Source organism: Bubalus bubalis, chromosome X (assembly GCF_019923935.1).
Source record: "Bubalus bubalis isolate 160015118507 breed Murrah chromosome X, NDDB_SH_1, whole genome shotgun sequence".
Classification (NCBI taxonomy): domain Eukaryota; kingdom Metazoa; phylum Chordata; class Mammalia; order Artiodactyla; family Bovidae; genus Bubalus; species Bubalus bubalis.
Window position 1 is genome coordinate 50,481,742 of NC_059181.1, and position 12,955 is coordinate 50,494,696.

The window sequence follows — 12,955 nt, forward strand, 5'->3', positions numbered from 1 at the left end:
CCCCCAGGCTTGCCTAAGGAAAGAGTCAGGATCCAGGCCTGGCTGAAAGAGGGGAGCCTGGCACTGAGAACAAGAGACAGGGAAGGGTGGGGGCTCCAGACTACTGGTTCCTTCCTACTAATACTAGATTCTTTCCTCTCAGAATGTGGACATCACCCGGGAACCTGAAGAAGCCCTGGACACTGTTCCTGCCCACTACTGAGCCCTTTCTTAGACATCAAACTGCCTCTGTCCTTTCTTGGGTTCACCTTTAGGAGCTGCTATTATTGCTCTTTTCTTACACTGAGAACACTCTGAACTTGGCCTCACTGGAAGAGACCCACTTCTAGTAAAGAAACTCCAAAATAGGCCTTGATTTCTAGCTATAAACAAGGAGCTGTCTAGCTCAAGATGAAACTTGTTCCTTCTTAATTCCTATTCCCTGATCAATAAAGACTTCCTTACTGCCTACAAAAGTAGAAAGGAGGTCATTGTGAGGCTTCTCCTACAAGATTTTCTTAAGATCCTGACCTTATGAAATGGCTCTGGTGCTGTGGGGGTATGGACTGGGTGAGAATTTCCTGGATAAAAGGGCTCTGGAGATGCATGTGAGTGCCTATGGCCTTGTTCCTTGGTGAGCAACATGACTGGGAACATGACACCTTCATCCCTATATTCAAAGAAGAATCTGTACTTAGACCACAGTTCTCCTTTCTTCTCCAACTCTTGTTGCCATCCTGACTGATTTCACTGTCCATATAAATGATCCAAATACCCTGGTCACCTAGTGCCCTGCCCCCTCAACTTCAGTGATCATCTTCCCTTCAGTCAGTCGCTCCATGGACCTTGATTGGCATCATCTAGACTTCTTCCCAGTTTGACTTCTTAAATACAAGCATCTCGCTATCTGACCACCGGCCCCCTATTCCTTATAACTCTCTGTGTCATCCTCCCACACAGCAAGCATGTATGTAGTATTTCTTGAATGAACAATATTTACCCTTGCACTGCATGGAGTATAAGTCCTTTGATTCCTTCAGTATCTCCCAATCCATCAGTCCTCTCCCTCTTCATTTTCCTTCCATCCCTGGCTGTCTTGGATCCTACTTTCTGTCTCTTCAGCCAATCTCCATGCAGCTACTATGGGCAGGTACCAGCAACCCAGTTGTGAAGATACAGACTCATACACCCCCTGCCTTTTTTTTCCCTTTTTGTCCTCCCATCACAACCACCAGCAAGACCCAAAACCTTGTATAATCCACATCATTTTTTTTAATTGGGATCTTTTACAGGGTTGGTGATCACTGCTTGAAGCAAATCTATATTTATCTCCTTCCACAGCCACCATTAAATTCTGTTCAAAGTCAGAGCCACTCTCTATTCTCTGGTATTCTATCCATCCCACCTTCTCAAGGATAAGTTGATTCAGTCAGTTCCTGATTATTCCACATCTATATCCTGTCCTTCTCTATTGGCTTTTGCACTCATAGTCTATGCAACATGCTTGGGTCTCTCTCCTATCCCAAGAAAATCCTCTGTTGTTGCCATGTCCACCTTTAGTTATGTCCCTTTCTATCTCCCCATTCTTAGACATCTCAAAATGAAACTGTACTTAATCTCAAGAACCTGCCCTCTTTGCCTTCTGTTCCAGGCTTCCCCTTCTAGATCTTGACTTAGGCTATTTTCTGCTGGTCTGCTATGCTTTCCCCAAGACTCTATCCCACTGAACTCACAGCTTTTATCCCACTGAACACATAGCTTTTAGTCTAAAGCTAGAGCCCACCTTCCCCAAAGAGCTAAGCTGATCTCTAGCTCTTCTAAACCCAAAATGTCACCCCCATCAACCTAAGCACATTAAAATACAGAACAAACTGAAATTAATTTTGCAAATTTAAAGCAACTATGATACCAAATATGATAGGACACAAAAACCAGAATTGGCAAGCAGATTATTTTCATAGTGTGTCACCCTCAGCTGATTGGTAATATCTGCTAAGACTGCTGCATGGACAAAGATTCCAAGGATGTACCTTGGCTCCATGGGAAGGCCTGCTGCAATTCACTAGCAGTATCTATAAAAATGAGATAAACATGGGCTCAGGAGGGCCAAGAGGAGCTACTCCAAGTTCAAGGTCAGGAGGGGCGGCTGTGAGGAGATACCCCTCTTCCAAGGTAAGGAGCATCAGCTGCGCTTTGCTGGAGCAACTGTGAAGAGATACCCCATGTCCAAGGTAAGAGAAACCCAAGTAAGACGGTAGGTGTTGCGAGAGGCATCAGAGGGCAGACACACAAACCATAATCACAGAAAACTAGTCAATCTAATCACATGGACCACAGCCTTGTCTAACTCAATGAAACTAAGCCATGCCGTGTGGGGCCACCCAAGACAGGTGGGTCATGGTGGAGAGGTCTGACAGAATGTGGCCCACTGGAGAAGGGAATGGCAAACCACTTCACTATTCTTGCCTTGAGAGCCCCATGAACAGTATGAAAAGGCAAAAAGATAGGAAATAGACGGGAAAACAGTGGAAACAGTGTCAGACTATTTTGGGGGGGCTCCAAAATCACTGCAGATGGTGACTGCAGCCATGAAATTAAAAGACACTTACTCCTTGGAAGGAAAGTTATGACCAACCTAGATAGCATATTCAAAATCAGAGACATTACTTTGCCAACAAAGGTCCATCTAGTCAAGGCTATGGTTTTTCCAGTGGTTATGTATGGATGTGAGAATTGGACTGTGAAGAAAGCTGAGCGCTGAAGAATTGATGCTTTTGAACTGTGGCGTTGGAGAAGAATCTTGAGAGTACCTTGGACTGCAGTGAGATCCAACTAGTCCATCCTAAAGGAGATCAGTCCTGGGTGTTCAGTGGAAGGTCTGATGTTGAAGCTGAAACTCCAATACTTTGGCCACGTCATGCAAAGTTGACTCACTGGAAAAGACCCTGATGCTGGGAGGGATTTGGGGCAGGAGGAGAAGGGGATGACAGAGGACGAGATGGCTGGATGGCATCACTGACTCGATGGACATGAGTTTGGGTAAAGTCTGGGAGTTGGTGATGGACAGGGAGGCCTGGCATGCTGTGATTCATGGGGTCGCAAAGAGTCGGACACGACTGAGCGACTGAACTGAACTGAACACTGCTGAAGCCAGTGCTAATTCTGACAGCACTGCTAAAACCAGCACTGGTGCTGTGTGTGCCTCCAAAGCCAAGACTGGTGCTGAGTGTATCACCAAAGTTGGTGCAACTGTTGAAAGAGCTGCTAAAGGAGACCTTGGTACTGAGTACACCATCAAAACCAGTACTGGTGCTAGAAGAGCCACCAAAGCAGATACTGGTACTAAGTGTGCCACCAAACTGGCACTAGAACTGAGAAAACCACCAAAGTAGCCACTAGTGCTGAGTGTGCCACCTAGGCGAGTGCTGGTGCTAAGTACACCACTAAAGACTGCACTGGGGCCAAAGTGTACTGCCAAGGTTGGTGCTCGTAATGAGTGCATCACTGAAACCAGAAGTGGTACTGAGTGTGCCTCCAAAGCCAGAGCTGGCTCCACCATTGAAACTGGTACTGGTGTTGAGCAGGTCACTGAAACTACAGCTGACCCCACCACTGAAGTTGGCACTGGTGCAAAGTGTGCCACCAAAGCTAATACTGGCTTCACTGCTGAAACTAGAGCTGGTGTTGGCTGTACCACCAAAGCTATGCTGGCTCCACCACTAAAAGTGGAGCAAGTGCTGGGTGTGCCGTCAAAGCAAATGCTGGCTACACTGCTGAAGCTAGCACTGGTGCTGCATGTGCCACCAAAGCTAATACCAGCTCTGCCACCAAAGACATTACCAGGGCTGGGTACACCACTGAAGCTAATACTAGAACCATCGCTATAGCTAGCCCTGGTGCTAGCTTCTCTGCTGAAGTCTATGCTGGCACTGGCGTTTGCATTTTCTTGGGCTCTGGCCTCAATTTCAAGTGAAAATCTGTTCCAGGCCTGAGCATCATCTCCTAACTCTTCCTTTGTTAGACAGTCGATATCCATGTCATCCCAATTCCAGGGCCCAGCCATAGCTTCCTCTCCAATCGCCATTTGGGCTTTTGCCTCAGCTCTGGCCTCAGCCTCAGCTATAGCCACAGCTGCAGCTTGGACTTGCATCTCCACTGCTTCCTGGTACTGCATGGCCCAGTCCTTGGGGTCTTTCTTTTGCACCTGAAATGAGAATTACAATCATTATAATAAAAATAACATTTGTAATTATGTATTAAGTACGTACCATGGGCTTTGTATAAAACTAAGAGTAGCATTTTAAAAAATTCTTAGTTGTTAGGGCTCTATCATGGATCAGTCCTGAGATCCAATTTCAGTTCTGATAATTTAGGTGCTATGTGACCTTGGACAAGCTACTTAATGTCACTGAGCCTAAATGTCTTCATCTCTGTGTTCATACTGACTCTTATCACAAATGAACTGCAAGCTGCCCATCACTGTATACTGCTTTCCCCAGTCAGGGACATCCTGTACCCTTAATATGTCAAGTCAGGACAGCTCTCCTATTACCTTTCATGGTAAGAGATAAGGAGAAATGATAAGAGAGTAAATATGTTATGGACTGAATGCTTTTGTCCCGCCAAAATTAATATGTTGAAGCACCAACCTCGAATGTGACTATATCTGGAGGTAGGGCCTTTCTGGAAGTAAAGTTTAATGATGTCATAATGGTGGGTTCCTGATCCAATAAGATTAGTGTCCTTTTAAGAAGAGGCTCTCCCATTATACAGAGTGAAGTAAGTCAGAAAGAGAAGAACAAATATCATATATTAATGCATACATATGGAATCTAGAAACACGGTACTGATGAACCTATTTGCAGGGCAGCAATGGAGACAACAGACATAGAGAACAGGCTTATGGACATGGAGGGGGTGCAGGAAAGGAGAGGGTGGGACAAATGGAAAGAGTAGCATAGAAACATATGCAGTACCATATATAAAACAAATAGCCAGTGGGAATTTGCTGTATGATGCAGGGAGCTAGACCCAGTGTTCTGTGAAAATCTAGAGGGCTGGGATCAGAGGGAGGTTCAAGAGTAAGGAAACGTGTATACCTATGGCTGCATTTATGTTAATACCAACAAAATAACCAACAAAATATTGTAAGGCAATTATCCTCCAATTAAAAATAAATATTTATTTTAAAAAAGAAGAACTCTCTCTCCACCTTGAACACAGCAAGAGTTCATGATGCATGAACTCTGCAAGCCAGGAGAGGTTTCATTAGAAACTAATACTCCTGGACCTTGATCTAGGACTTCTAGCCTTCAGGACTATAACAAAATGTTTCTGTTTTTTTTTTTATATATATTTATTTATTTGGCTGCACCAGGCTTTAGTTGTGGCATGTGAGTGAATTCTTAGTTGGGGCATGTGGGACCTAGTTCCCTGACCACGGATTGAACCCCAGCACCCTGCATTGGGAGTGTAGAGTCTTAGCCACTGGACCACCAGGGAAATTCCTGTTTCTGTTGTTTAAACTACTCAGTTTATGATATTTTGTTATAGCAGTTAAGGAGACTAATATAAATTATGAATAATGAATGAAATGATGTAAACTTTATGTCAAGCAGCATTCTGGGACATAAATTAAGTTCCATATGTTTATATATGAACTGCAGGCTACCCTGTACCTGTCCATTCTGTACACTGCCTGCCCCAGCCATATTACCCTTAATATGCCAAGTAAGGGAAGCTCTTCCATTACCTTGCAGGCAAACTTGAGAACTTTCATCTTGCTAGTCTCATGGTAGGAGCGCAAGCCCCAGAAGAACTCATATTCAGGTGGTCTGCTGTTGGGGACCCTCTTGTATTCCAGGTACCTTGGAGAAAGGAAATAAAACCTGCTTCTAACCAAGCAAACCTGTTGTCTAACCACTTGGTTCCAGGTGGCAACCTCCTCCAATCAAGTACTAAACTCAGCTCCTGGAGAAGGATATCCAAGGCCCTCCTTCCCCACACTAACTCCAAAACAAATTTCATGATCTTAACCTCCAATATCAAGCCATTTCCCATTGGCTCTGTACAAAGCAGTCACTTGGTGTTACAGGGGATGCATATATAGGGTATGGTGTCACAGGGAGGCCAAAGTATTCTGCCACCTGTGAGGGGTAAACCCAAGTTTCTATTGGGTGTGTTGTAAACAGAGAAGCCATTCTCTGGGCATTCTGCTCTGAGCACACCCCATAGCAAGGGTTTTGTGTTTGGTCTGGCCCAGCCCTGGTATGGTCCACCATGGTAATTGTGGACCAGACTCACTTAGTTCTAGGAAACATAATGCCCATATGTCTAAAGTTAGTGTAAGAAAAGGGCTGATCAAGCAATTTCTGGACCAGACTGGCATACCCAGAACACTTCAGGTCCTGACAAAGCCCCCAAACACCACTTACTTTTGCTTCACAAACTCATCTGTGATGAGCTTCCTCACTTCCCCTAAGAGTGAGTGCCTTATCCTGACAATGGGAAAAATAACCCATGAACCAAGATCAGATCTTCCCACATGGGGGTAGAGGCATTTCCCAATGTGGAAGAGACCTCTCTAGTACATGAGGCCATCTCAATTAAGTCAAGAAAGTAATGAACACAGGATCACTAGAAGCAGGCAGCTGAGGTCAGATGGTTCTTATCAGGGATGCCCTAAGGTCTATCTTATATATCAGATTAGAACAGAAAGAGGACATAGGAGAAAGAGGAAGCAGAGAGTTCAGGACCATTTCCCTATCCACCCAAGTCAGAACTCTGGACCCAGTCCAGCACATCTGCCCACCCCACCAGACCACCAGACTGATGCAATCCTGGGACCATTCTCTCTTGCCAAAGGACAACACGGACAGCAAGCACTGACAGAGCCCAATCATACCCAGGGCACAGCCCCAACTTGCGCAGCACCTCCCAGATGACAGCTGCAAGGGGAGGCAAAAGGAAACAGGGATAGAAAATGAACATGTGCAATTTTGACCATGAGCCCCTCCTCCAATTCAGCTGCCAACCCAGCCACTTACCCTCATTGGCCTTGTTGCCATTGATAAAAATGACACTCAGAATCATCATGAGAAGATCTAGTTTGGGTGTGCCCTTGGTCCTAGGGGAATAATGGGACAGAGAGAAGATTTACATCCAGCAGCCATCTGAAAAACAAAACAAAACAAAAAATACACCAGCTTGCTCACTAGGCTAGCTTCTCCCAGATTCTTCAGATATGGGAGAATTCTGCTCAGTCTATGCTTCAAGCTCTATATGATCCTGGGAAAGGCACTTAAGGCTTTGAGCCTAGTCTCCTATTCATAAAATGGGAAAATTACATTCTCCTCTCCCAAAGTTACTGAGAGGATAGAATGCTTGTCAGTCTGGTATGATCCAGGCACCCAGCCAATGTGAGTTCCTTCTTTCTCTTCCAGACCCCTCAGTTCCAAGAGAATTCTAGGCACAGCCCCACTGATGCTCCTGCCCATCAACCATCATGATTCACCCACACCAGGAAGCCTTCCCTTGAGAACCACTCTACCAAGCCTGATAGGAAGAGACAGGGAAGCTTCTAGAGAAACAGAAAATCTGACAGTAGGAGTAACCCAGGCTTCTACACCCTCCAGACAATCATAAAGGGGCACTACTCCTGTGTGCAGGGCTCCAACTACGAGTGGATGATAGAAAATGGGGTTTTAGGCTCTGTCTTTCCTGACTTCCTAAGGGGATGTGGGGAAGGAAAAGACAAGGATGGAGTAGTACTATGAACCAAAAAAAAGCAGAAGCCTCCCTACCACTGCAGCCCTTTCCCAACTTACATTCTCAGTATGCCTGTAGAGGATTCCTGAATGCTAATGAGACTATACAAGCTACTTTATCAATTTCCTTCAGATTGACTCAAAACATCTGCCAAGTAAAAGAATAGCGTGTGAGATCACAAAATTCAGCCTAGGCATCAATGAGCTGGCTGAGCACCCCACAGTTCCCTGTTGACCTAGGATTTGTGACTGTGTGAGAGAAATCAGTAAGATAATGCATAGAAAGTATTTAGCTAAGTGGCCAGCACACAGCAAACAAATAACAAACGTATTATTGTTACCAAATCATCTTTATGATTAATGGGACTCTATACATGAACTGTGAACTTCCAGATGTTCAAGCTGGTTTTAGAAAAGGCAGAGGAACCACAGATCAAATTGCCAATATCCGCTGCATCATGGAAAAAGCAAGAGAGTTCGAGAAAAACATTTATTTCTGCTTTATTGACTATGCCAAAGCCTTTGACTGTGTGGATTACAATAAACTGTGGAAAATTCTTCAAGAGATGGGAATACCAGACCACCTGACCTGCCTCTTGAGAAACCTATATGCAAGTCAGGAAGCAACAGTTAGAACTGGACATGGAAAAACTGACTGGTTCCAAATAGGAAAAGGAGTACGTCAAGGCTGTATACTGTCACCCTGCTTATTTAACTTATATGCAGAGTACATTATGAGAAACGCTGGGCTGGAAGAAGCACAAGCTGGAATCAAGATTGCCGGGAGAAATATCCATAACCTCAGATATGCAGATGACACCATCCTTATGGCAGAAAGTGAAGAGGAACTAAAAAGCCTCTTGATGAAAGTGAAAGAGGAGAGTGAAAAAGTTGGCTTAAAGCTCAACATTCAGAAGACAAAGATCATGGCATCTGGTCCCACCACTTCATGGGAAATAGATGGAGAAACAGTGTCAGACTTTATTTTTGGGGGCTCCAAAATCACTGCAGATGGTGACTGCAGCCATGAAATTAAAAGACACTTACTCCTTGGAAGGAAAGTTATGACCAACCTAGATAGCATATTCAAAAGCAGAGACATTACTTTGCCAACAAAGGTCTGTCTAGTCAAGGCTATGGTTTTTCCAGTGGTCATGTATGGATGTGAGAGTTGGACTGTGAAGAAAGCTGAGTGCCAAAGAATTGATGCTTTTGAACTGTGGTGTTGGAGAAGACTCTTGAGAGTCCCTTGGACTGCAAGGAGAGCCAACCAGTCCATTCTGAAGGAGATCGGCCCTGGGATTTCTTTGGAAGGAATGATGCTGAAGCTGAAACTCCAGTACTTTGGCCACCTCATGTGAAGAGTTGACTCATTGGAAAAGACTCTGATGCTGGGAGCAATTGGGGGCAGGAGGAGAAGGGGACGACAGAGGATGAGATGGCTGGATGGCATCACCGACTCAATGGACGTGAGTCTGAGTGAACTCCGGGAGTTGGTGATGGACAGGGAGGCCTGGCGTGCTGCGATTCATGGGATTGCAAAGGGTCGGACATGACTGCACAACTGAACTGAATTGAGGGAGACAGAGAATGGGAAATGGAAGGGAAAAGTGAATATCTGAAATATACTACAGGATGTGTCCAACAGTGAACAGAAGCCAGGATTGAGTTGGATGGCTTGAGTCTTAGCTGTACCTGCTGTGTGACCCCAGGCTAGTTTATGCCTCTCGCTAGGCCACCATCTGCTCATCTGCATGGGGATGGGGCTGGATTAGTCAGTCTCTGTGGTTCCCTGCAAAGGGATGTGTACACCTTTGTTCCATTCAAGAGTTCCCCATTGTGCCCATCCCCCAGAGGATACCCCTTCACCTTCTCCAGAGCATAGCTTGTTTGTTCAATGATCTCTGAGAAATATTCATCATATTCTTGGATGACATCCTTCAGCATGTCTGCAGGAAGGGAGAGAAAGGAACAGTTGGGATGAGAAGGGGCCACAGAGGCTATAGTCCTTTTGCCAGCCCAGTGGGGTCAGTATAGCCTGAGTCCTGAACTGTGTTAATGGGAGATGCCAGCCATGACAGAGTGTGAAAAGGGCAGGGGGGTACATGTGAGAGAATGAAGAGGCCATAAAACTAAATGGTTACTCCCATGGCAGAGAGGAGAGGGGAGTAGAAAGGACAGCTTAGGGAGGAGTGTTGGTATGACTCTGTCTGGGCGGTTGATGGGGATCTTTGGTCCTTAATCAACAGGCATTTCACCAACTTATTTGCCTGGGAGAAGAGGAATACATGGGGAGATCTCAATATGTTTTCATAAAACTTAGAAGAATGGCAGAGAAGAGGGCATGTGAAGAAGAGAAAAGACTGAGCAGCATTGGATTCTTACCCTTTCTTGCAAAATGGCCACATCTCGGGATAGCAGAGGCCTCTGGCTCCATGGGATCCACCTATAATTACCATCACCTCTCTCATCCTTGTTCAGATTCTTGGACTACATCATCAGAAAGAAGGAAGATCCAAAATCACCAGCTGAAAGAGATGGCTTTGTCTCCTCACGCTGTCCCCTAAACCTTCCATATAGTGGGTCCTGACTTTACCATTAACCACACTGAGTCCTAGATTTGTCTTTTACTGTCTTCCAGGCAGGAGTTTTATTTTCCTGCTACACAGGAGCAACCCAAGGGCAGAGTCTGGTTATTTCTCTTTTTTTTGGCCACCACTGGCTCTACAAGCTGTACCCCTTCAACAAGTCACTTCACCTCTCTGGGACTTGGTTTTCTTATCTGTAAAACTGGGACCTAGCTGGCACAAGTTGCTTTAAAACATAAAAATATATCCTGTGTAACTATACCTAACACAAAGCCTGACATATTCTAACTACTATGTAAATACAAGTTGAATTATATCTGGGTTGTATCTAAGTGTATCGATGTCTTATTTCCACACCAATCTGTGAACTGCCAAGGAGCAGTAACTACATCCCAATCTTCTCAGAATCTCACATAGCCTATATGAATGCAGGGACTGGCTCAGAGTATAAAGACTCGGTAAACTTTTATAGAACAAGTAAACAAACCAGGAGGAAAGCAATGGAAAAGAAGTACAAAGTTAAGGATGGTGATGTCAGAGATCTCACCTTTTGGTTCCTCTTTCCCTGGGTCCTAGTTGTGGGCTCCAAACTAAACTGAGCCAGGTAGTCATCTGCCAGGGCCTGGACAGAAGCAGCAACCTGAGTCTCAAGAGAACTTATGTGGGTCTGAGAGGTATCCATCTTGGCCTGGATCCCTTGGTCAACTTGAGTCTGGCTTTCGGTTGTTTGGGTCTTAGTGTCAACCTTCTGACCCCTGTACCCTCTCTTGACCCAGAGGGTGGCTGCTAGGGGTTGGTTTGTGACCATTTGACTGGCAGGTAGGGCCTCAGAGATCTCACAGGCAGATTTTGGGCCTTCGTAGACAACTTTCTTGCCCTTGGATTTTGGGGGCCAGATAGCTGCTGCTGAGGCCTCAGTCTGCCTGGTAGCTATCTCAGTGGCATCTGAGGCCTCTGGGAGCTCAGTATCAGTATTTGTGCCCTTAACAATAAAATTGCCTTCTTGGCTTTAGAGCCTTTCTTAGTTCGGATGGAGGCAATTTGGCTGTGGGTGGTAGCTGTGTAAATAGTGGATGGAGCCAGTGAGATATCAGTGGCACTAGCTATGACCTTATTATCAGCCTTCTTAGCCCTGGAAACTTCCTTAGGTGTGGTGGGGCCTAACAAAGCTTGAGAATTGGCTGACTCATTGGCAATTGGAGCCTGGGTAGTCTGAAGAACGACTAGCAGGTTTAGGGTCTGCAAGGGTAACTTGATCTGTGTAGTGACACTCTCACTGTCAATTGGAAATTGGGAACATTGGGTTGCCTTAGCAGTAACTTTTTTTGTCTGTTAGATTTCTTAGGCTAAGCAGTGAATGAAGAAGCCTGAGTATTGGCTACCTCAGTGGTAGCTGAAGCCTGGTTGATCTGGAGAATGATTGGCAGATTTAAAGCTGGAAAAGTTACTTTAAACTTGGTGGTGGGAATCACACTGGCAGATGGAACTGGAGGGTCAGTCTTAGTAATAGCCTTAATAGGGGCCTTCTTGGTCTTGCTTTTCTTCGGCTGGTTGGCAACTGGTGGGTCCATGGCCAGAGGGTCCTTGGTTGCTGCCAAGAGGGTATGTATCAGCAAGACACTGTCTTCTGTTGTCTCAGCCTGTACATCTGGAAGGAAGTGAAGCCCTAGGCTCACAGTGGGAGGCAGAGGGCCCTACACACTTAAGACTATGATGTATTGAGCCATCTGGCCTCCCTAGAGCCCACCCTTTCTAAAAAAAAACCTCCCCCTCCTTTGAATGATTGATTGAAGGGGAGAGTAAAGAAAGAGAAAGGGAGCAAGAAATAGGCAGGTTTTCCTCACCTCGTCCTCCACCATGCAAGGGAGGACTGAAACAGGTTAGGTAGGGAGTTATGCAACCACAGAGTGGTAGGGGCTCAACAGCAGTAAATGAACTCAGAACAGGGTAGATGGCCTTCAGAGAATGCAGAGAGGCCTCACCTGGAACAGGGTCATCTTATAATTGGAGTCATTTCTCCTATCCATTTTTCTGGAGGGCCAAGAAACAGCTGAGCCTGATGGGAAGGGGCTTGAGTTAGGAAAGAATGAGAGGGAGGTGGAGATTCGTATGGCCTCCTGCCAATCTTAAGGAAGGGGTTCTTATCAAACCTTGAACCCCAAACCCTACAACTACTGGGTTCTCATACCTAGAAACCCAGATGGTCTGGCTTCCAAATCCTAGCTCCTTTTGCTTCCAAGAAACAGCAAGTCAGTTCTCCGACCCCTTCCCCTTTACCCTACACAAGCCCCTTACTGCAACTCTATAGTGCGCATGTGCACCAACCAGAGGTGTAGGGGCAACCGCTGGCGCTGAGCGCTCACCTGCTTTGGTGGACTGAACTGTGACCACCTGAATCCCACATAAGGTCTCTGCTCTCAGAGCAACCGAACATCTGGACTCCACCCGTGACAAACTCTAACTGCATCTCATCTCATTCCAACCCTTCTCCCAACACCTCCCCCTCCACCTCCGCTCTGCAGTACCTCTACTTACAGCTTCTTACAGCCCCTTCCCGCCCCCAACACCATCCACCTCTCCTCCGTAGTACAGTGGTGCACCGCACCGCCCCTTTTCGAAACG

The 12,955-nt window shown here is 45.8% G+C and overlaps 2 protein-coding genes and 1 non-coding gene across 6 annotated transcripts in view; 1 reads left to right on the forward strand and 2 right to left on the reverse strand.

The window, feature by feature from the left end:
* PFKFB1 (6-phosphofructo-2-kinase/fructose-2,6-biphosphatase 1) overlaps window positions 1-450 on the forward strand; it is a 107,682-nt gene extending 107,232 nt beyond the window's left edge. For all 4 annotated transcript variants that reach the window (XM_025277123.2, XM_025277124.2, XM_044937461.1 and 1 more), the window contains one exon: window positions 143-450. In XM_025277123.2, the coding sequence (XP_025132908.1) occupies window positions 143-202 (60 nt within the window). In that variant the 3' untranslated portion in view covers window positions 203-450. The remainder of the gene's footprint in view (window positions 1-142) is intronic.
* TRO (trophinin) lies at window positions 386-12,192 on the reverse strand. Its single transcript, XM_044936472.1, is given in 17 exon segments — window positions 386-447; window positions 2,996-3,343; window positions 3,346-3,442; window positions 3,444-3,685; window positions 3,688-4,183; window positions 5,732-5,846; window positions 6,884-6,926; window positions 7,026-7,105; window positions 7,806-7,860; window positions 7,863-7,893; window positions 9,615-9,708; window positions 9,975-10,015; window positions 10,131-10,235; window positions 10,881-11,324; window positions 11,327-11,661; window positions 11,664-12,027; window positions 12,178-12,192. Coding segments are annotated over 17 exon segments (2,967 nt in total).
* Window positions 6,081-6,209, reverse strand: LOC112582427. The gene has a single exon (XR_003106965.1). It is a non-coding gene; the product is annotated as a small nucleolar RNA SNORA11 (small nucleolar RNA).
* Window positions 12,193-12,955: the final 763 nt, after the last annotated feature.